The sequence below is a fragment of the Oreochromis niloticus genome, linkage group LG23 (genome assembly GCF_001858045.2).
Source record: "Oreochromis niloticus isolate F11D_XX linkage group LG23, O_niloticus_UMD_NMBU, whole genome shotgun sequence".
NCBI lineage: Eukaryota > Metazoa > Chordata > Actinopteri > Cichliformes > Cichlidae > Oreochromis > Oreochromis niloticus.
Window position 1 is genome coordinate 32,571,325 of NC_031986.2, and position 23,808 is coordinate 32,595,132.

The 23,808-nt window shown below is 41.0% G+C and overlaps 1 protein-coding gene across 2 annotated transcripts in view; it reads left to right on the forward strand.

Moving 5' to 3' along the window:
* The window catches only part of ryk (receptor like tyrosine kinase), a 52,692-nt gene extending 32,419 nt beyond the window's left edge, over window positions 1-20,273 (forward strand). For both annotated transcript variants that reach the window (XM_005451201.4, XM_003444274.5), the window contains exons 10-16: window positions 2,513-2,599; window positions 4,750-4,819; window positions 6,195-6,327; window positions 10,896-11,005; window positions 11,124-11,283; window positions 14,394-14,530; window positions 18,011-20,273. In XM_005451201.4, the coding sequence (XP_005451258.1) occupies window positions 2,513-2,599; window positions 4,750-4,819; window positions 6,195-6,327; window positions 10,896-11,005; window positions 11,124-11,283; window positions 14,394-14,530; window positions 18,011-18,122 (809 nt within the window). In that variant the 3' untranslated portion in view covers window positions 18,123-20,273. The remainder of the gene's footprint in view (window positions 1-2,512; window positions 2,600-4,749; window positions 4,820-6,194; window positions 6,328-10,895; window positions 11,006-11,123; window positions 11,284-14,393; window positions 14,531-18,010) is intronic.
* Window positions 20,274-23,808: the final 3,535 nt, after the last annotated feature.

Sequence of the window (23,808 nt, forward strand, 5' to 3'; positions counted from 1 at the left end):
ACCATCAAAATTATACAAATGTTATTGAGAAATCCCATGTTTATTTGTAGCGTATTGTGAGCATAATAGTGACGATACGCTTCATGAATGTGGTTTATTTTTCCTGCTGTGGAGTACAAGCATGCCTCATCAGATCAATAAAAAGTTGCCAAGAACATCAAAATAGTAAAAGTTCATTTCTGCGGAGGCATATGAGTTTCTAACAGAGAGCCTTAGACACTGAATTTTCTCAATCTTTTTCTCTTTGGCTTCATATCAAAGCTAAATGTCGGGGCTTTGGTTTGGCTCGATCTGTGCTCCTCGCGTTGGAGACTATTCAGCTTTGTCATGGAGTAAAGGTACTGAACAAAACTGTGCTTCGTTTTCTGGATATTGGCCCACACCGGGGCTTAGAGTGAATGATGTAACATTTACCCAAGGGTGCATACAACACAATGGAGAAGAAAAATGTGGGTGTTCTGTTTTTAAATGCTGCTTGACAGCCTTCAGTGGTTTAGTCACTGCTTCTGTTTACAATGTAACAGAAGCACCACTCTTTCTCTGATACACTAGTTTTACTTTAAAGAGGTTGTGTACAATAAAAAGCCTCGTGTCTAAAAGAAATAATGAAATATTTTACAAAGATTGAAAAATGTTTCTCCTAGTAACGAATAATAATATGTTTTTAAGAAGTTTTCCAAAGAGCTCATAAAGTAACAAACTGTTAGGACTGGAGAGGAGAACCTTTGAGAGGTTTTGGAGTTTCTTCAGAGAACAGGAACTAGTGGAAAGACAGATGGAGATTACTTGCTGCCTTTATAAACTATTCATGCACTCTAGTATTAGATTGTGGGCCTGAAGTTGACTTATGTATGTAAACTTGCAGTAATAATGTAATTGTAAAAACAAACTGGGATTATTCAAAGGAGTTTGCAAAGAAAAGCGTCTGGACTTCTTTAAGTTGCTTGAAGACGTTTCACCTCTCACCTCACCCTTTTCTTTGCAAACTCCTTTGACTACGATGACCTGGATGACTGAGAACCTTCACAGACAAACTGGCATTATATTGATCCCAGATGTTTACAGACATTTGTCAAGAGTGTTACCTCTCATTTGGCATTGATCTTACTGAAGCTAGAGTGGATTTGTTGTGATGATCTCATCTTTAGGAAAGATTAACCCCTCAGATGTATAAAAGTAGACATTTGCTAAAAAGGGGGATCCAGTAAGTGGTGCAGAAGGGTGCTCATGATTTTATCAATGATGGATAATAGTTGTACATTGGCCTCCGTCACAAGATGCAATCAAACATCAGCACAGAATTCCCAGCAAGTGGTGTTGTGCATGCTTTGCACAGCTACCGGTTTAATATCTGGGAAATGTTCTGTCACATTAACGTGTGTGGGATTGCAAAATTTTTCGCTCACAAGCAGTGCAGTTCCTGCTATGAAGTCCTAAAGCCAGGCACAGTCGCGCTGTGGTACAGGAAGTGTGACTACAGCCAACATGTCAAAATTCACACTCTGTTCCCTCTGGTAGCACGTGTAGCACGTTGCCTTCATATGGGAGTCGTGGCCAATCGCACTCTATTCCCATAAGACGCGCCACAGCAAGCCAGAAGTCAGGCAAGTGAAATGAGCAGCTGTTAGTGTTATGATACCCATTTCCCTCCGAGGTGACATGATGACTTTGCAAAAGGTTTTTGGTTTGTTTGGGGTTTTTTTGGTTTTTTTTCACCTAGTTACACACATAGTTACTCCTGATGAAAATATTGACACAAAATAAAGCAAAAAACTTTACAAGGTTTGGAGCACTGCTCTGCTCTGTTCTGTATTATCAGTTTTCTCCAGAGCCTTCTGCAAGGAAACCCACTTTCTAACTTCTGGTATTCGGCTGACGTGCAAACAAAATGATATGAAATGTATTATTAATAAGATTTGAGTTTAAACAACAAAGACAGAGAAGGTCACGTCTCAGAGGGGTGAACTTGGAGTGGAGTTGTGTTGTTTGGGAGCCAGCAGGTCCCGACAGGCTTGACGAAGAAGGCGGGAGAGAGGCACTAACCCTGTTGTTAAGCTTCGACTACTTTCCTGTTGAAACACAAGGCATAGTTGGCCCTGAGGCTCAGATATTTTCTAAGTTTATGTTGATGGTTTATGTGCTTAAATGCCATTTTAGCTCAAAAAGTCCTGGAGCTACAGGGTGACAGTTTAGACAAAGGAGATGATGAACATGCTCACTTGGCCTTTCCACATCGTAAGCTTTTCTCAGTTGGTCTGAGTGATGAAAGCTCCTCTGAGCTAGACTGAACTGCTGTTGCTTTGTATCGCCTTAGTGAAAAGCAGCCAAAACTGCCTCATCCCATTTAGCAACAAGGCATTTTAAGCAGAAGCGTGTCTGCCTCTGTTCACTAATCAGCCAGGCATGGTAGCCTCTTAGTGAGGTGACATTTCAATCTTTGAAACAGTCGCCCCTGGCTTCCTTTCTTTTACCCCTTTCCTCTGATTAAAAACCTGCATTTTGTCTTTGACAGGCACTTTTGGCCGGATCTTCCACGGCGTGCTGCTGGATGAAAAGGACCCCAGTAAGGAGAAGCAGGTCTTTGTGAAGACCGTGAAAGGTATGCTCCCTGTTCCAGCTTAAGTAAACAGATTGTAAAAGAAATGAAAATATTGGCCACTCAGGTTTATCCCTGTCATTCTGTCGATAAGTAACTTTACCCAGTATGTTCAGGGTTATTCAGAGGAATGAGGTTACTGAGGGGGAACACGCTCACATGCACTGTAGTCTGCAAATCTGTGTGCAAATGCAGCAGATCAGTGGAAATATTTCTTTTCTACCCCCAGGCCAGTACATCAGAGTAATATCATTAGAATATATACCACTGCAATAATATAATCTGATCATTTATTTTTACATTTTTATTTTCTATTGATAAAAGAAAAAACAAAGCACACAAAAAGTAAATGTAGTAGACTACACCCTTTACCCCATTTAGACTCGTGGCTGCGTGCTGCAGATATGGTAGCAGCAACATGAGTAAAACTGTTAGTAAGGTCAGCCTGCTAGGTGGTAGCAAACTGAGCGGTTTATCTGCATACAGACAGCTTCACTTTTCTCCTTCAGATATCGGTTTGAAGGTGAAGTTATGTTTTGTTTTGTTTTTCCACATTTGAACTTTTTGAACAGGTGCTTTGAAAATCCTATTGAAGGTTGTGCTGCTGTTGTAAAGCTTTTTCGATAAAAACATTTTCTACTGATTCTTGGTTGCTTTTTAATTCACACACAGTCTCCTAAATAAACATCACGGTCCTCATAGATCCTGTTTTTAGTTACATTTTAGTGACATTCTCACACTGCGAGTCCTGCTACCTTCAACTAAAACATTAAAACCACCTTTTTAATATTGGAAGGTGTATTTAATTCCAAGGGTTACACTGGGAGATGAGAATCAGATTAAAGAAGCAGACATGCATAGTTTAGCACCAGGATTTAATTTTATATGAATTGTGATTTAATTTAAGTTTTATCCTTATTAAGTCCTCGACCGGCCTAGAATGAAAGTTTATTAGGCTTTAAAATGGGGAAAAATAATGGTGGTTACTGTTCTACATGATGGCTACCAAACATCTATTTCCCACAAACAGTCGGCTGTGGGACATTTCACGGATGCTTGATCCAATCAGGATCTGGGGAGTTTGGAGGCCAGGTCATTTGGCTTTTATGTGGCCAGATTCATTGCCAGTGCTGCGTGGGGTCCTGTGCCATACAATGAAATGTACAGGCTGGTTCTTTGCTACGTTAACTGTTATATAGAAACACAACAGTGGATGGTCCATTGATTTAAGTTCTCATTTCACCCACTTTCACTCAGTGAAACCAATGTCCAAAGAAAAACCTTCAGAAAATTTGGAGAGCTATTGCTCAAAACCACCTTAATAATTTCAGTAAAGTTCCTCTCCTTGGAAGCAAAATACAAATAAAAAATGGCTGTAGACCTGTAGACACAGTGTTGTATAACAGCAGATTTGTGGCACACAACGCCCGCATGAGTGAGCGCTGCGATTCCATCACTGAACTGAAACATGATTGTAACACTGAAGATGTGGGCGGGATGACAAATATTTGCTAACTGAAACATAACCAACACGTCAGGGTGCAGTTTGGAGTTGTTTTTTATGCCCTGCGGATGAGCACCGATGATTGTTACCCAACCATTGTCTCTCAGAAAAAGTAGGCACTTCACTGCTAGCTTCAGCCGATGACCCTATATGGGTTTCAATCCAATAAACAGACACAAGAATTTGACTCACGCTGCAGGGTTGCATGCCAGCGAAGCAGCTCCCGTATGCAGGACTGTCAGGTTCTTTGTTAGCGGCATGTGTCGGCTTTCTCTGCCAGTTGCCTTTTGACCTCTCTATTCTCTCATGTTTACTCAGTGAGGGGTGGATACCACTCGGCGAACAATGTCTTCATGCCAGTTTTGGCTTTGTTAAACTCTTTACTTCCTCCTCATTCGCCTTTTGGGAAGGGAACAATACTGCTTTCCATAAGTACTAGACGATGGCAAAGCTGCAAACGCAGATTAAAAACTTGCTCAAGTCCGTTTTCCCCTGAAGTTTCCCACTACAGATGACTGCTGGCAGAGAAACTGCAATGAAATGATAAAAATCAAACGCCACATGGCACCAACAGATGCTCATTGCTCCAAGTTTGTTGTTTTTCATTTAAATGTTTGGTGTTTTTTTTTAATCCAATAAAATTTTTCAGATCATGCTTCTGAGGTGCAGGTGACGATGATGTTGACTGAAAGCTGCAAACTTCGTGGCCTTCATCACAGGTAAATCTTGCCACATATACACATAGCTGGGCCTTTAGAGAATATTAAATATTCAGGCATCCTGTTGATGCACATGAGGAAAAAAAAGACTCTATTGTTCGGCATCATATAAGGAATCATAGCTGCGGTCATACAGTTACCGTCCCATCAGAGTTTTTCATAATTTTTTTAATTACAGTTTCTTTAGAAATGCAAGTTTATTTTGAAAGCCAAAAGAAATGTCACAACACCAACATGGTTTGTGTCTTACGTCACCGGTTGGATGTCTTGTTAACACTTGAGCATAGCATGCCAGCCCAGTTTCTGTGGTCGTCTCTTAAAAGACTCAATTTAAACATTGATGAAAGAACACCACATGTTTGCAAACAGGGCTGATACCTTAACAAGGAGTGTGAATCGAAGTCAGTCTTTGTGACATTTGTAATCAAATCTATTGTCTGAAAGGCTCTGAATTTATTCAAAGGAGACCTTTTCTTTTTTGTTTTCTTGAACATACTGATAAAATGGTGGATGTTCCTATTGAAGATTGGCAAACAGGGTATCTGGGTATCTGGGTATCTGATATATGTGATTTTTATGTTCTTGACACAGTTTTATGGCCCAAACGTCAGCATGGATTTTTTTTTAGGGAATGGCCGTTTGTGAAATCAATTTGTTGTTAGCTTTGTGTTTTGTCTTAAGACTTCATGAGAATTTAAAAAATTCAAAAATAAAATTATTCTTCAAATATATCTTCTTCCAGTAGTGGCTGTTCAGCTCAAACTTGACCCATTTCATATAAAAGCCAAAAGCTAAACACTCGATTCCAGTTTTTCCCCACTGATAAGGATACAGAAGCCCCAACGACCAAAGGTTTTTGCTTAAGAGAAACGGCCATTTAGGTTTGTTTAACAAGAGGGGTTAGATCCCTAAACCGTCTTTTTCTTTCAGACAGAGCATGGACTGAGGACTGCAGCAAGGCCCAGTGAAGATGAACAAGGATTATTTTTGAATTAATATACGAAATATTATTTTTTAATATTATATGAACGTAGTGGCTAAGAATAAATACGTGGAACAGGAATTTAGCAGAACAGGTGCAATTCCAGGTCAAAGCAGCATTTCTTCGGCAGATTTTACCCGAAATTTACTACAGCAGCCTTACAGCAGTGTACTTATGTGGAAAAGATTGTCGTCACGATGTCCCACGCCTTCCTCTTTCCTCTGCATGACATCAGCTCAGTCATATTTGCTGACAGTTCCTCTTTGGTGGTTTGGATGATAATATCCTTTAGTCCTCCTTTAATGTGCAGTAAACTTGTACATGAGCAGAAATGATGATCTGGTACACTCAGGTCCTGTTTCCTCAGTTGGTTGTTTTCTCTTTTCTTTTAAGAAATCTGCTTCCCATAAGCCACGTGTGCACAGAGGATGGAGAGAAGCCCATGGTGCTGCTGCCTTTCATGGCTTGGGGTAATCTGAAGCAGTTCCTGCGGCAGTGCAAGTTAGCTGAGGCTAACAACCCACAGGTGAGGCTTCAGCTCAGCAGACAAACTATAATCAAAAGCAATATTAAACCCCCCCCCACCATTAAAAGTCATGTTCTCGGCCATGCCTGGATCTCTTCGGGCACATCTGTCTTCTTTTGACCGTTCCAACCAGCTGCTCCGTACTACTCAAGCAACTTTTGTCTCAAACCAAATGTGGGACAAAATTTGGAGGGTCATGTCTGGTAATGAGTGCTTGGTTTTCAGCTATGACCAAGCTGTATTCAGGCAGTGTGTAATAGCACTGACATTACAACTTTGGAAACATAAGTGTGCGAGTGGGTCTGTCTTTACTGGCACTTTTGCAATAATATTAATATAAATAATAGCTTTATTTATATAGCATCTAAAAGAAATATTTTGACATACAAGCAAAATAAGGATGTTAAATTCAAAGCTGCATATCAGAGCCAAAAAATAAAACTGAATAAATTTATGGAACAATTAAAAAAACAGGAAAATATTTCATTAAGGAAAACAAATTGTCAGCAGTTATAATGGGAAAAGTACATAAAAGAATTAAAGGGAAAAAAACAGATGCATAAATACACATTTTTAAAAATACGCGACTTGAAGGCAGTTGCAAGCTGCTTTTTCTTCAGGCAGGACGTTTCGAAGCGAAGGGATCCTGACAGCAAAAGTAAGTGATACGTCAATGCAGCATGTAGAGACTCGCAGCTAACACTGAGGAAAAAACCTCCATGATCACCTTAAACCGTTTTACCAGTAGCACCAAATCTGCTTGATTTGACTATTCAGTGTTAGGGTTTTTCATTAGGCTCTAGAACCTGTTACCAGGTGCTTTTAGTACCTACTCTGTTCAGGTTCTAAGCAAGCTGAGTCGAGCCATGTGACAGCAACAGACTGTTTGCCGCTGATTGGCCAGGGAGGCATTGAGTCATGAAAATGACTCCATGACCAGAATCAGACCTGGCAATGAAGGAAACGAGGAGCAGATACAGTTCAGCAGGAATACCATCGCTTTGATGGCCTCCATTCTGGTGTTATGCCGCAGACAAATGACATCATGTGACTTTATCTCATTTGTAAATGGATGGTTGCTATGGTTAGGCTCACAACATGTGGGGATTAATGAGAGAGAGATGATTTAACTCCTTGACAATGAAAGCACCCCTGACCTAGAGATGACCAAATTCAAGTGGAGACTGTGGATTTATGAACCTGTTCTCAGAGCAGGTTGCGTGTAAAACCATTAGAATAAATGTGTCAGTGTGTGCTTGGTTCCTCTTTAACATTTATTAAGCCATTAAAATAAATCCCCCAGATTGAAAGAGAAGTCAGATTCCATCGTAGTGTCAAGCATGAAAGAACATTTTGTGTTTGCAGCAATCAGCGGCGAGTAACACCTACAGTAATAACTACTGTTTACACTGTTATTAAGAGGTCTGTTGATACAGTGATGAAGCCGGTGCTCAGGGCAGAGGTTTTTAACTCGCTGTGTGGAGACAATCGGGCTTTTGTACAGTTAACCCCAGGGAGGCTTTCATGCGCTTGGAGAAAAGCCACAGCAGATCCAACCAATCAATCAGCTGCAAAATTGAGATGCAGAAAAATGCTTTGCGATCACAAGATGAAGCTTGCCACACATTTACAATAATCAAACGCCTTTTTCAGGCACACATCACCACCTTCCTTCTCGGCAGCTTCAATACGTACCTTTGGCGGCTACGGGAGACAAAGACTTAGTCATTAAGTTGGTGGTGTTGCAATAAACACTGAGCTATAAATCAGCTCTGTATCAGGCCAGCTTGGATGAAACTCGCGGGGAAATGCTCCGAGAGCACAACATTTATTCTGCAAGCGAACATCTGGTTTAAAAGGTGTGACTGTGGAGGGAGGGAGGAGGTTTGGAGCGTTGACCTTGTTCTTAGACATTTTTCTTTCACCGACAGCTGAGATGTATTCTGCACAGTTTGAATGTCTCGTAGCAGCTGCACATGTAGCCGTTTCGCTTGAGCGGTTGACTTAAAGTCTTCTAATCTTTGTTCACTGGTTGCCCAAGTCTTTGTATTTCGGTATAGTCCCAAGCATTAATTTTGCCTGCATCACAGTGTCAACTGCCAGATAAGACAACAAAGTCCATTTCCAGTGTTTATATCCGAGCCGGGGATTGTGCTGAGTAAATCAGACCAGATGCAAGAGAATTCAACCATACACACAATTATTTGGAGCTGTTACTTAAAGAGCTCAGTGTTGTCTTTTCAGCTATCTGGGATGTTTGTTACAGGAGCAGCCTCACTTCGTTAGCGGTCGAGAGTCTTTTCTCTGACACACCTGCTGACTTAGAGCTATTGTCAGTAAGCCCTTCAACAGCTCCACAGACAAAGCAGACTCATTTCTCTAATGCAAGACTCGCTTAAACCTCTGAGGAAAAGAGTTTCTGCGTCACATCAGATCAAATCCTCAGAGCAATGTTAACCCTTAAGCAACCAAACGGCTAAAATGACCAAGTGCGGTCACGTCTAGCTTTTATCTAAGAAAACTGTGTTTCTCATATCTATATTTTTACTTTATCTGTGACTGATATTCTAAAGCTACTCCATAATACTTTGATCAGGAATAAATGACAGTGAAGTCCGTCTGTTCAGGGTGTTCTCCTTTGTTACATCCATGCTTCAGTTTCAAACTAACATCTTAATTGTAGGTGAGACATGTTTCAGATATTTCCATCATCACTTTGAGCTTTAAGTATTTGCCTCAAGGTTTTTGCAGCAGTAAATCCTGCTGTTCTGTATGTTAGCCATGGTTCACTGCAAAAACATGACAGTGTTGTTATTAAAAAGTGGAAAATTACAATAAAATAAAAGCATATTATGTTTAAAAAAAAAAAAAAAAGTAAATCTATTTTATACACTAAAAAATAAAATAAGGGAAAGTAGACTGACAAATGTATGGTAGGAAACATTTTTACGCTTAAGGGTATCACAATGGTACATGAGAAAAATATAGCCGGATGCTCATCTTTAGTCTATTTAATGAAGGACTGCAAAACTTTACCGACATAATATGAATTTTTTTTTTTTTTTTGTTAGATAAAGGCTCTCACTTTACTAGATTTTTGAATGCAGCATCAAATTAATGATTCAGATGCTCAAAGTAGTAGAAATTTAAGCAACACACTTAAAGTTGTGCTGTTTACAATCAGGATTTTTTTTGCTTCTTCCCTGTAATGAACTTTAAATGTAACAATATGGGATTTATCATAGTTTCAACAAAGTCCATCAAAGGAACAGGAAGAAGTACGTATGGGTACTCTGGAGGTTTGATCTTGTTTCAGATAATTCATTGGAAAAAAAACTTCTAGAAGTGCATTTTGGGTAAACTTTCAAGGCTGATATCAGGATGTGGGTTAGGCGGCTGCTCAAAACAAGTTGGAGCATATGACAGGTTGCCTTTTTGCCTACATTTTGTCAACTGGCTCATGGTTTAGCCATGATTCCTTGTGTGTCAAAATAAAATATGACTAAATCATAAAATTAACACTTGTAAATGTTGCTTTTGGTCATGATGGTGATATTGGTGTTCACCAAACGAACAGACTGTGTCACGTCGATTGTGGCACTTGGAGTGGGTGTAAAACGGATTTGGTTTCAGTGTTTAACAAAGCTTAAATGTGTTGTGTGGGTGTTTTGGTTTTTTGGCTTTGAAAAATGCATTTGGTTTTCTCCTCTACTTAAGAACACGAATTAAAAAGCACAAAAACTCACCTCTGTGCATTTCAGGCCCTTTAACTCAATTAACTACAATTTTGAATGGCTTCTTTAGCTATTCTAAAAAATACTGTGCAAAAAAATTAGCTATTTCTTCGGTAAGGTGGGAGCTTTTCTCAGATTTAATGACATTTGGGGAGGACTTAGGTTTTTTATATTATTTTATTTTTTGATGGCAAGAAAATCAACAAACTCCATATTGAAGCACGCTCTCATCTTTCGAACCAGGACCCTCTTGTTGAGGGGCAGCGGTGCTTTCAGCTGAGCTACCGCAACATTCTGCTGTGTTTACACAGTGTACATGAATGATCTTGTTGCATGAGGTAGGTATATAGATGAGGAAATATTTCTGAAACTGTTGAGTCTAGACAGAGATTAATGTGGATGTAGTCTTAGTTGACCCTTTTAGCACCAAAAAAACACCTGTCTTTTTCTCCTCGTCATGCTGATGTGTGCTAATTATCTTATTATACTCGATGTTGACACTGAAATAAGAGTTTAGAGGTCACCAAAGTTGTTACACTTAGTCATGAGGGAACATGTTGTACATGCGTATGTATATATTTTTGAAATTTTAAAGGAAACTTTGAGCAGCCTGGTTTCATTTAAACAAGTCAAGTCTTGTTTTTCCAGTCTCCTTGCAGTTGAATTTATAGTTGTGGTGTATGTAATGCCCATATTTCACCCACATTGTCCTGTTCCAAAGAAAACTAGAACAATTTTACACAGAAGTCACCAGGAGTCCTCTCTCTGTCTTTTCTTTTTCCTGTCTGTTTCTCAACTGCACATTGTCGCCCTCTCTCCCCCATTTCCTTTCAGGCAATCTCTCAGCAGGACCTGGTTTACATGGCCATCCAGATTGCATGTGGAATGAGCTACTTGGCTCGCAGGGAGGTCATACACAAAGACCTCGCCACAAGGAACTGCGTGTAAGTTTTCAGCGACCTGACTCTAGCTGTCGTCACGCTGTCCTCAGTAGCTTTCAGGTGATTTGGTTTGGAATTTAATTTGTCAAAAATAAAGGCCGTGCTTTCCCTCCACCGACAGCATTGACGACAACATGCAGGTGAAGATTACAGACAATGCCCTCGCCCGAGATCTCTTTCCCATGGATTACCACTGTCTGGGGGATAATGAGAACCGGCCTGTCCGCTGGATGGCCCTGGAAAGCCTGCTCAACAATGACTTTTCCAGTGCAAGTGATGTGGTAAGAACTACCAGATATGCAGTTTACTTCCATAGACTGTGTATAAATGATGGACACGGCCACTGTGTTTTCAACCATTTAGGGCTGCAACGAAAGATTATTTTGGTAGTTGACTATAATCTGCCAGTTTTTCTTTGATTAGTCGTTTAGTCATTAGTCTGATCTCTGCTCCCTATGGGCAAAACAACTGTTCTAGGCTCGAGTACCTCACCTGCTCAAGTCCGCCCACCTGTGAATATCACCCTGTTGTCTCATCCCACGGCAAATTAAAATAATGACCCAGGAAACATGAATTTGAAAATACTCAAATGTATTTTTTACATCTCTCAATAGGACCGTCAGAATAAAAATGAAATAAATCAAAATATTAGGTAAAACTATTTAACCCTTTAAAACCGGTGGGAGCGGGCACGCTCTGTTTTGGGTAACTATTTTTTTAATCCCTGTAGAACCGGAACCACGTAATCTAGCGCAATAATTTTTATTTGCATATGAAACCGGAGGAGTTGTACTTACATCTTATGCCATCAGCTTGTCCTAGGTCACGGTTTCCTTCCACATATAGCTTTGCAAAAATTGCATAAAAAGCACTTGCAGCATCAAAAACATAATATTCCAGAAACACGCTTTGCCGATCCAATCAGCTATTCAAAACACTTCCTACATTGGAATAGACGTCAGCGTGAACTATCGCATGTCCGCCATTACTTGGCCGAAACCGGAAGTGATGTCATTTTCGCGGATTTTTTTTTTAATTTTTTTTATTTATTTATTTTTTACCTTCGGGGTCTTATAAGCCTATACTGGTGTTTTTAAAAGTCCTGCTTTTCTGAATAGTTTCTGGGATGCTTAGAACTCAAATTCCACTGCTGGAAATAGTTTATTTTGATGCACATGCTGTTTTTTTTTTGGTTGCAAATTTGCATTATAATATTTATTTTCGTTTTTCCTGCAGTATATAAAAATTTGAGTATCTCAAAAATAAAACTATGAAGACACTCAAAATAAATTTCCCTTTGTTGGAAACTATTTTGTGCAACTTTTTTGTATTTACAGTTTGTGAGGGATAAACCTCTTAAATTTTTCTAACTAGAAATATATGTAAAAAAACAAAAATGATTTTCTTTTTTTGTAGTTTATTCCACTTTTTTGCAATTTATGTAGTTACTATGGAGTTAATGCATACATATTATTACAATTTGGGCTATAATGGTTGTATTGATGTATAGCAACTTGAAATGCTCCCAAAAATGGCACTACAGCATGTAAAAATGTAAAGATAAGCTCTGGCGGACTTGGTTCTATGGTAGGTCTTAAAGGGTTAAAGTGCCAGTAGTATTTAAAGGGGACATGGAACACTACACACATAAAGGCTAATTTACACAACTGAGCCATGCTCTCAAAAACTGAAATAGATGTCTGTGATTTCCATTTTCTTCCGTCCTCCTGTTTTGCCGTTTGCAGTATGTTTTTCTTCTTGGTATTGAGTGCTGTCTTGGCAGACGATATAGGCGATGCTGCCCCCATAGGTTTGTAAATGTAAAACACATTTACGTGATATTGGTATATGATAAATCGAATCAGTGTCTACAATAATATTGTCAAGGTCATTGATTATTTTGATGAATTGTTGCGGCCCTTCACCTATGCACATTTTGAGGCCTAATTCTATATAGCGATATTTAAAACTATATTTCTTACTGCCATTGTTTGTATTGACGGCATGTATAGGCACACTTTTGGAGTGCTTCTTGTTTCCAATGTACTTTCAACATTTTATTATGGGAGTCGGTGGAGATTGACTCACTTTTGAAGTGTCCAGTAGATGAGCTACAGTTTTTGTTGCTTCCTCTTGGGCTTCATTTTTGCTTTTGTTTGCTTGCTGTTGCTTAACAAGGCAACGCTGTAACTGTAACTGATTCGTTGTCACCAAAACAATAGCAGAAGTGACCTTTCCTGTCTCTGTGAGGTTTTTAAATGCGAGTATGTTTCCAGTAGACATGATGCGGTAAAGGCGATCCAGGAAACGGCACCGATTGTGTGCAATCCATTCTTAGACACTTGGTCAAGGTGTCAAAGGGAAAGGCGTGTCTGTGGCTCTTCTCGCTTTCCTGTTCCAGGATAGAAGACCGGGCGCGGCGGAGGCAGTCGGGAAGTCTGCCTAACAGATCCTCAGAGACACCACTGAGACACGAGCCAGACATGTCCCCACCCCCTCAACATTCCTGTTATGGTCACACCACTCCATGGCAATCATGGCACTTAGATTTAACAGAGGCCTGGCATTAACAGCCACCCAGTGCAAGTCCATACAAGTACCTGGAGCTGTATAGCATCTTGAGTGTGCCGCTGTTACGCACATGAATGTGTTGTGCCCTTACATCAGCAGGTACACAAATCAGATAGCAAGCGAGACAGGATGGGAGCGTTCCTATTGGCATGTTTAAGCTTTACTGGGAATGTTGGCAGCAGCTTATTCGCTGATGTGGGAACAGGGTGGTTTACCGTAGAACACGTTTTTGTTTTATTGTCCCAACCCCCCCCCTTCTGAAGAGCCCACCTTGCGCTTAATTCCTAAACAGTCCTTGCACTTCCTTTTAAAGGTCCTGTGTCACCCTATTAAGGCTCGGGGCACACTAACACAGCAGAAACTCTGTGCTTTCAGGCCTATTCTGTCTGTCAGTGTCAGTTTTATTTTAAATATCATGGTTTCCAGAGTTTAAACAAACAACTGCAGGGTCAAAACCTACTGGAAGCACCTTTAATATGATTTGAGTAATTCGTCTTTTCTCTGCTCAGAGGTCGGAGTGAACACTCGCAGGCAGTTTGAACCCTGATAATAACTGCTTACACTTTCACGCTCAACAAAAACTGTCAGCAGTGATTTATATTCCAAATACATTTCTTGACATAATTTCCTCACATTGTTCATGTGGAACATCGTGTATTTGAATACAAGTACAACAAGTGGGAATGCTACTTTTCCACCCTCTTATGTTTGCCCTGTTTAATGAAAACACATTAAAAGCTTGTATTTTTTTTTATAAAGTGCTGTGAATGAATGCTAAGCACTGGTCTCAGGGTTATTCAGAGAATTTGTGTGTTCACAGTGGGCTTTTGGAGTGACGCTGTGGGAGCTGATGACTCTGGGGCAGACACCCTACGTCGACATTGACCCTTTCGAGATGTCGGCTTACCTAAAAGACGGGTACAGAATAGCACAACCAATCAACTGTCCAGATGAGCTGTAAGTTGGGCCTCACACACACACACACACTCTGTATTTTCACTTGTATATTTGACTTTGGTAAGAGTTGGAGCTAGTTTTTTGAGTGGTCCTTCCTTTTCTTGTCCTATTTGTAGACAGTTTACAGACCTTAATAATATACAGAACCACAGAAACACTAAGTCCACTGGTATCCGCTGGGTAAGGTATAGATCAGCGTGGCCAGGTTTGGTTTCTGTAGGATTATTACTCTAATCCCACAATTTCTGATCTGCAATGACAACAAGTCAAGGATGATGCAGTGCTGGACCTCCTTTATAAATTGTTTTGTTTTTTCATGATTGTAAGTAGCAGTTTATCAGTATGGCCTTCTCATAACAAGATGTTTTAGCCTTTCCCCCCTCAAAAGTGTAACAAGAAGCAATTCAATTACTTCCAGTGCAACCTAGAAGTAATAAATGTATGCGCTAGCTTTTCAGCATAAATCTGAGACTGGATGACTCAGTGAATGTTGTCATTTCCACACTAACTGGTTAAAAGGTCAGTTTGCCTACTTTAAAGCTGTAGTTCTCAAAGTGTTTCATAATTTGCACTAATCACCAACAGAAAACCCCCCCACAATGTTTTTCCTAAACAGACTGGTATCAGTGCAACAATATTCTGGAAAATCATTACCGTTCACCTTAGTTTCACCTGAGGTGGAACTCAGTGGCTGCGTGCTCAATCAGTGGGGCCGAACCCAAGATATACAACAGAATTTTTTTTTCGTTTGTAAAGACAACATTCGAGCTTTCCAGTTCAACGACAAAGAGAGACGGTGGAAAAGAGCGTCTCTCTTTTTTGTTTTAGAGGGTAGCGTCACTGCAGATCAGTGCAAAGTTCAGTAAAGGTCATCACCTCGAAACTCAAAGTCCTTTTGCACTGTTTCCAAACACTTTGCTCTCCAATGTGTGCCTTTCTCTTGTTTTGTATATATTCCTCTAGTTTGTATATATTCCCCTTGGCTGTATATCTGTTCTGTTTGCTGTTTATTCCTGACCCTAACCCTTCTGCACATTTGACATGGCGCATCTATAATTTCGTTGTACGTGTACATTGACAATAAAGCGCTATTCTGTTTTATTTTATTCTATGAAATATATGAAATATCTTTCAGTCACCATCAGAGCACCAAATAAGTGAATATCTTCCACTGGAAGGCTGTTTTCATACTGGCTTTTCCTTTAATTTGTCACACATCTGTAAGTTGGCAAACGTCCGCAGTGAAGAGTGTATTTTCAGCTGCAGTGAAGCTTGTTATTGGAGACTGTCAGCACAATAAATGTGCTGCTAGTTGACACATTGTTTGAGGACCTGAGTCGAATCAAACTGTTCAGCTGCTACTAGCTTTGATTGATGCAAAGTTTAACTTCATCAGGCTGTCAAGAAGAAGAGGCAGTGTTGTCCCACTGGTTTCATTTTTTTTTTTTTTTTTTTCCATCACTGCAGTAGTATTTACCATCTGATCCCCCAAAACAGGTTTGTGGTGAGGAAGCTCAAAGCAGCCCTGGCAGTGCATGGATTGATTAGTGTTTGGTGAAAATTTTCAAAGAAGTTAACACCTGCTGGAAGCCGACTCGGGAGAAGCAGAAATGTGTTTGTGCCGTTCCCGTCAAATTCTCGTGGTATTTCTGTCTTCGGGGTGTACTTAAACCTGCAAAAGTTCCATTCCCAACAATCTCTGAAGACGGCAAAGAGGGAAAGAAGGTGTCTGGCCTTTACTTTAAAACACCCCCCAGAGGATTTAGGGGTAAGAACTGCTTCATGAGGAGTTGACATTTGCTTGAGGCCAGATCCAGATGTGCTTGGATGTGCCATCCAGCCGTTTTCTGGATAACCCGGGTTGAGTGGTTGAATGGTCCCGGATCACCACTTTTAGCTTTTCTGAGAGTACACCAAGGCATTCCCAGGCCAGCCAAGAGACATAATCTCTGTGGTGTCTGTCCTTGTGTTTCTTTCCACCTCAGTTAGGTATCATCCAGGAGGCATCCTTGCATATCTGCACTAGTAGCTGGAGGAGTAGAGGCTTTACTTTGAGCTGCTCCTAAATAACCAAGGAAGATACAGGAGGCTGATTTCTGATTTTACACCTTCCATCCCTTCGCCAACCAGTTGACATTGCAACTTACATGCATGTTTCCAGTAAGCCCAGTAATGTACAGTGGTTCCTGTCCATGCTGAAGCACTAAGAATAGAGTATATTGTTTGCTACACAGACTGTGAAAGCCCACAAGGCAGATTTTTGATAAACACACATTTATCTTAACTTTGTTGAGCTTTGTGGTTCCAGCTCTGCTGTATGTCTGCTGCATTACTGTTTAAGTTCATTGAGAGAAACGAAAAACAGACTCGAATTCGTCGTGTGTGCACGTGCTTGGCAAAGAAAGACGATGCTAAAGAAAACACATTTTGGAGCCGAGCAGTTATCAGACAATGCTTTAGATATGGAAAGAAGATCTAAAACATGGAGAGCTTTGGCACCAGAGATTACTTCACTACATCAGGATCTGACTAAATGTGAAATACAGTAACGCTCTTCCCTCTGGTTCCTGTGTTATGGCATTTAATTATTCACCTGTGACCGTGTGGACTTGATCATTTGTCTTAAATGTTGTTATAACCAGTGTGTTTATAAGTGTCTTCTTAAGTTTGGCTTTTAACCACCAAATTCCAATTGGTTGATGAGTGCAGATTTGATGAAACTCCCTCCAGGTGTTCCTCTGATATTACTTTTACATGAATTCCTCGGAGCGCCGCCATCCCAGCGCAGAGGCATTTAAAGAAAACAAACTCGTGTCAAATCCCCACAGAAATGTGCAATTCTTGTTGATTAAAGGAAACTCAGGATCTGATTGCCTGAAATCTGTTAAGTAATCAAAAAACTGTTTCCTTGCAAATACAATAGATGTTGAGGCGATGGCTTCCTTTTCCACAATACTAGAGCTTACGTAATCGAGGCCGTGCACTGATAGAAAGGTAATTATATCTCACGCATTTCTATCAGCACTGCACAGGCAGCTCCTGGTTCAAGACAATACAGCAGTTGCAGTATAATACTAGGCAAATGCTTCCTTTAAATCCAGTTATTCCTCTTATAAAAACAAAGAAAGCATTTATTCACTTTCATTTTATTTACATGGCACTTACGGAGCTTCAAGAGCACCCCCATGATGTCACAGCATGTATTCATTTGTGTTTCTGAACACAATTTTTATTTTTCTAGTGTTCCTGGACATGAATTTCTCCTTTTTTTTTCATAGCTGTTGATTCACAAAGATTTTCCACTTTTTTTAAAAGATGGAAAGGTCAGCAAATGGAAGCATTACTTTCCCAGGACATCTGCTTGTTTAGGTTTAGGCAGTGCCAGTCTAAGCTGGGAGGCCCAATTTTCGAACCATCTGTGAGGTGTTTTCAGACATGACTCCTCTGTGAGCTTTGACCTGATCCTTCTCTGTGTTGCAGGTTCGCAGTGATGGCTTGTTGTTGGGCCCTGGACCCGGAGGAGAGGCCCAAGTTTCAGCAGCTGGTCCAGTGTCTCACAGAGTTCCACGCAGCGTTGGGTGCTTACGTGTGAAAGCAGTGGGTGCCGCTTCTTCTTCTTCTAATCCATTAAAGCAACGACACTAAAGGCTGGCGGACACTTTTCACGAGGAATGCACATTTGAAATTGTGCCTTATCACATGAAAAATGAGCAGACTTGTGCCCGAGGCTTTTGTTTTGTACAGTTCTTTTGGAGTTTTTATATAGTTAAATTACCTTTTTACAGCATAGCAAAGTAAAACGACTCTGTGTTCGATATTGTTCCATTTGCTTTGAAAGCATCTAGAAAAGGCGACGATCGACGATCTCCACACGCAAAGAGGACCAGAACAACAGAAAGATGATATCCGTGGACTTTTTTGTGCCATTGAACGACTTTTTAAAAGAACAATTTTAAGCTTCTGCAGTATTTTCTACAGATTCTGTAATGTTGTGTAAATTTTAGATTTGTTTTGGGTGTAAGTAACTCCACAGCAGAATGAGTTAGGCACCAAAATAGACCAGAGAGCTTCAGTAACCATAATCTTCTCGGACACGCTGCTCCGCTCAGGCTCGGTACGAGAGGCAGATCTGTTGAAATGATTTCTCTGCAAATGGTACAGCGTTTCCTCTGCCGCGGATGAGTTTCCTTTTCTGGAGCGCACTCAACAGAGACGTCACACCAATTTTTTTCCTATGCCAGCAGCGCACATAAAGACATGTGGACACCACAGCTGGAACATCAGCTCTGCAGAGCTATCTGTATAAACCTGATTTTTACACGTGGACACTTAATATTTCAATGTCACTGCTGTCTTCCTCTTGTACTTTTTATTTCCGCTGTCAGAGCCACCGTGTGTGTGTGTGTGTGTGCGTGTGTGTGTGTAAAAGGTGGATGTGATGTGACCAGTTGGTTAGTGGAGCATTCTCGCCGCCACCATCAGATCGAAGCGTCTGAGAACCAACGTTCGAAGATGGATCGATGTCAGAGGGACATAAATCGTGGTGGACAGAATCTGTGGGATGCATCTGCTTCTTACTAAAGTACAGTAGACTATATATAAAAGATTGGTGTAGGCGCTGTATCAGCTCACTGGCAGCGTAGTCATGGTCTGAATCGACACCGAAGCGGCGCCTTGCACCGGCAGATGTGACGTCACTTTTGTTGTGCGATGTTTGGCAAGGAGACAACGGCGAATATAACAGTGCGACTGTTATACTGAGGCTTTTGTGGTTTTGTGCACATTCTGATGGCAGAAAAACATCAGAAACAAGTGAAAGAAAACAAAAAGATCATCAGAACAAGTTCTAAAGAAAAAAAAAAGAAAAGAAATAGTCAGACGTCAGAGCAGAAATGTGAAAATGAGGCTGTGAATTTTATCCATCGCAGAAGAGAACCTCTCAGGTTACAAGCCACGAAACAAACAGACTGGACTGAAGAAAGGATTCGGGTTTAGTGAGCGACTCATATCAGGCGGCTTTCCGGAGCTTAAAAAATCTTTAATAAGGAAAATTTCAACACAGCAGTAACATTAGCATGTTAGCAGAAGTAGCCTGTAAAAAGAGTTTCTCTCCAGCATCACTCAGTATTCGTGCAAATTTTTCATAAACGGGTCAATTGGTGGCCTGAACACAAACTGAGGTCAGCCTTTGAACCACAGGTTATCTCTGTGGTTACAGTGTGATGATGGAGCAAGTCCGCTCTTTGTTACCTTATTGTTCATTTATTTAAGGCGGAGGGAGTCTGGAAGCTCTTCTATAAATCACCGCTCATGTTTTCTGCAGCGCCAAATCAGCCGTGTCGCCTTAAACCACAATCGATCAAATATTTGCATTAAATGTTCCAGACATGGCCGCAAACACATTTGGATGCCTTTAGTTTTGGCACAAGGTTTACGAAAACGCCTCACAAGTGTCACTCGCTGCCAGCGGTTCTTCACCCACAGAACAAGTCATCTACTACGTCCATCTTCTGTGTACAGTGTGTTTTTGAGCTGCGTTGTTCGGTGTCAGAACGCAGCTCTTCACATGACTGCTCGACTCATTTTGACTTAATCATTGTGAACACACACGCCAGCTTGGTCTCATTGTATCCTTCCACTATCTTTATGATGTGTTTTTTTATGGTCACTGCATGTTGAGATAAAGGTTGTAAACTGCTTCCCAATTTCATATCCACAAATTAAATGGAATCTTTTGAATATATTACCCCGTTCTTTTGTCTTTTTTTTTCTGTCTTCATCCAAAGCTTGTTTTCTGTAGTTCCTCAAAAGTTGCAAACATAGGTGTGTCCCCCCCCCCCCCCCCCCTGCTAACTGTATCTAAATAAAGACACCGAGCTACCGTGAATCATCCCCCAATGTCTGCATTACTCATTAAGCTTCCTTCTTCACTGCTGTGCATTCTTTCTTTTCTTTGCTTCATTGTTTTATGTCAGACAATTTTGCACCGGACATCTTTTATCCTTTCGCCAGCCAGTTGATGTTGCAACCTTACATCCATGTTTCCAGTAAGCCCGGTAACGTACATTGGTTCCTGTCCATGCTGAAGCACTAAGAATAGAGGATATTGTTTGCTGTACAGACTGTGAAGCCCCAGGAGGTAGGTTTTTGAAAAACACCCATTTAACTTGACTTTGTTGAGCTTTGTGGTTCCAGCTCTGCTGCATTACTGTTTAAGTTCATTGAGAGAAACAAAAAACGGACTCGAATTCATCGTGTGTGCACGTGCTTGGCAAAGAAAGACAATGCAGGAAAAAAAAATTGGACAATGCTTCAAATATGGAAAGAAGATGCAGATTGTAAAACATGGAGAGCTTTGGCACCAGAGATTACTTCTGTGCTTCATTGTTTTATGTCAGTTGGTTTTGTTTCGGCTTTAGGCTAAAGTCACATGAACCCCACACTTTTTTCGGATGTCGTAATGGAAAGTTATGTCAAATCTAATTTGTTTTGAGTCCCTAAATCCCCTTCCTCACAAGTCCCTCCAAACCTAAATGCTATCAATTATATCTATGGCCCACAGGCTGGAAAAATAATTGATAGCAGGTAAGGATGCTCTTGGTGTGGGTCTGGTGTGAAAAGAAAAGTGCAGTACTGAGGGAAACGGATTGCTGAAGTTTGTTTAAATTTGTTAGAAGCTGCCAAAAGGCCTAAAATAGACAGACACACACCAGACCTGTGACAATATAAAGAAGAGAGGTGACGATCAGTGAGCAGAGCTCTGCAGATGGGATGTTTGCTTTGAGAGTATTGATGGAGAAGTATAGAGAAGGTCTGATGCAGAGGGTGGTTGTGGGGAGATGGAGGCAGTGGATCACGAAGATGTTTACGCACAGACTGATGAGGGATAGTTCTTCATTTAGAACCAGATTGTGGCTTTTTGTGGAGCTTTTTGTCTGGAGATGAGTTTTCAACCACTGCAAACCTGCACCTGTGCACTCTAAAGCAGGGGTGTCGGACTCCAGGCCTCGAGGGCCGGTGTCCTGCAGGTTTTAGATCTCACCCTGGGTCAACGCACCTAAATCAAATGATTAGTTCATTAACAGGCTTCTGGAGAACCCCAAGACATGTTGAAGAGGACCTTGAAGTTGCTCTTTTTTGTTGAGCAGGATTTGTTTGTTGAGTGCAATGTTAAAATAAGTAGTTTAAAAAGCAAAAGAATAAATGCAGAATGAAACACACAGACGGTCGCTGCAGTGGATCACTGAAGCTGGTTGATGGACCAACAGCAGCACAAGCAAGAGTAGCCCACAGACCTGTTGTAATACACTTTTTAACCACTGCCTCCATCTGACAACAGACGCTTTCTGCAGGTCGACAGGCTGCCAGCGCAGTACTACTGCCTAAACCACAATTTCCCCTTAAGACACAGGTGAAGACGATCAGGAAGTCAAAACCACAAGATGTGAGGACAGGCTAAACACCGAGACAAAACAGCTCACACCAAGCACAATAACAGAGATGGAGTGACACAGAAGGGACTAATCCTGGCTGCAGAAGTGGCTGCTGTCAGCACTTGGATGTGCGCGGGCTGCGTTGACGGTGACGTGTAGTTACATTTCTCGGGATTGGGAGGCACAGATAGGGAAACGCTGCAGAAACTAGAATAACAAAATGAAAACAAGAACTAAAATCTGAACAATTTCACTAAAACTCAGAGACAACTTCTCCAGAATGGAGACATCACCGCGGCGGCCTTATTTGTTTTGAGTAAATCAGCTGGATGTCAGGCATGTGGCGTCACATTGTGGTATTTCAGCGAAGCTTGAACATGACATATTTTCAAAATGTGCTCGGTCATCGGTGGCTTTTAGATTGTGTCACAGTGAAGCCGCTCTTTCGGTTTTTCTACTTTCCTCACCAGCTGCAGGCACAGCAGAGCGCACTGTAACACGGCCACAGGACGCATTGAGCAAACACGCCTGCATCCTCAGCAGCAGACTGTTGTGTCACAGTACGGGAGAGTTTCTGGCTTTCGAAGTTCCTTTCAGCAGGTCTGCGGGGGTTTCTGGGTTTAATTCACTGAAAACAGCCAGGCAACTCTGTAATCCTGTTTCTGGGAACTGGGCCCAGTTTAAGCTTCCAGCTTGACTCATCTTCATTGTTGTCACTCAGTTTCCACTGACTTTACATACTTTGCACACATTTTCCACACATTTCAGCTTCACTAAAAACCGCCAACAGTTTACTTGTACACCCACTCCAAGTGTCACAATCTGAAACCAAAACCTGTTGTTTTTGTTATTGTTGTTGTTTTTCTCAGCATGATTTTTTTTTTTTCTCTAAAACCGCCTTTGAACATCAGCATCATGGGATATATCAGTGAACAAGGTATAGTATGTGACATGTCTCCTTTTACCTGAAGGAGTCTCAGCTAGAAGAGGATTCGGACATCAACATGTAGACAAAAACTTGGGCCTTACTTCATGGAGGGGTCCCACTAATCCTGTCCCAGACAGAGTTATTTTGAGAAAAATTGCCCACAAAAAAATATAATTCCTGAGATCACTCGGCCGCTTAAACAGCTCCCCACTGATAAGGTGTTGATTCGTGGAGGAGCTACATTAAATTCCTTTCCATGTGGAGCAGTGAGGTTCGTGTGGCATTAATCGATAACTGATATGCATATGTAAAAACTCCTGCAGTCTAATTCTCCACAGTAAAATAAATAAAGTGTTTGATGCAATAAATTTCCTTACTAGTGTGTTTGTGTGATTACAGACAGCTTTATAACAGGTCAAAGTGTGGATCATGGCTGATGTTTTTCAGACTTGCTCAGGTCTAAAGTCCAAACGTTTCTGCAGAGCATGTTTAGATATCCAGATAAGAGAGCGCAGCCCCACCTTGTTCAAAGAACTGAAAGAGAACGGATATTGATCTCTCGGAAAGACCTGCTTTACCTCTCAGGAGGCAGGTTATCTACCAAGCAGAAAGTGGTGGCTCGATCCCTGGCAGCTCCAGTCTTCAGTCCGCATGTCTAAGTATCCTTGAGTTGCTCTCTGATGCATCGATTGGCGTATGGTCGCGTGTGAATATTAAATAAGCGTAGGAGAAAACGAATAGGTCAATAAGGCATGTTTGAGTGTTCATACAGAGTAGAAAAGTGCTATATAAGAACAAGTCCATTACCATTTACTTGAGGATACGAGAAGTTGGGTGTTCTCTGTCGGAAGAAAATCATGGTGGACAGGATCTGAGGATCTGTGCGCTGTTTGTGATGTTGTGGTGTTTTTAATGGA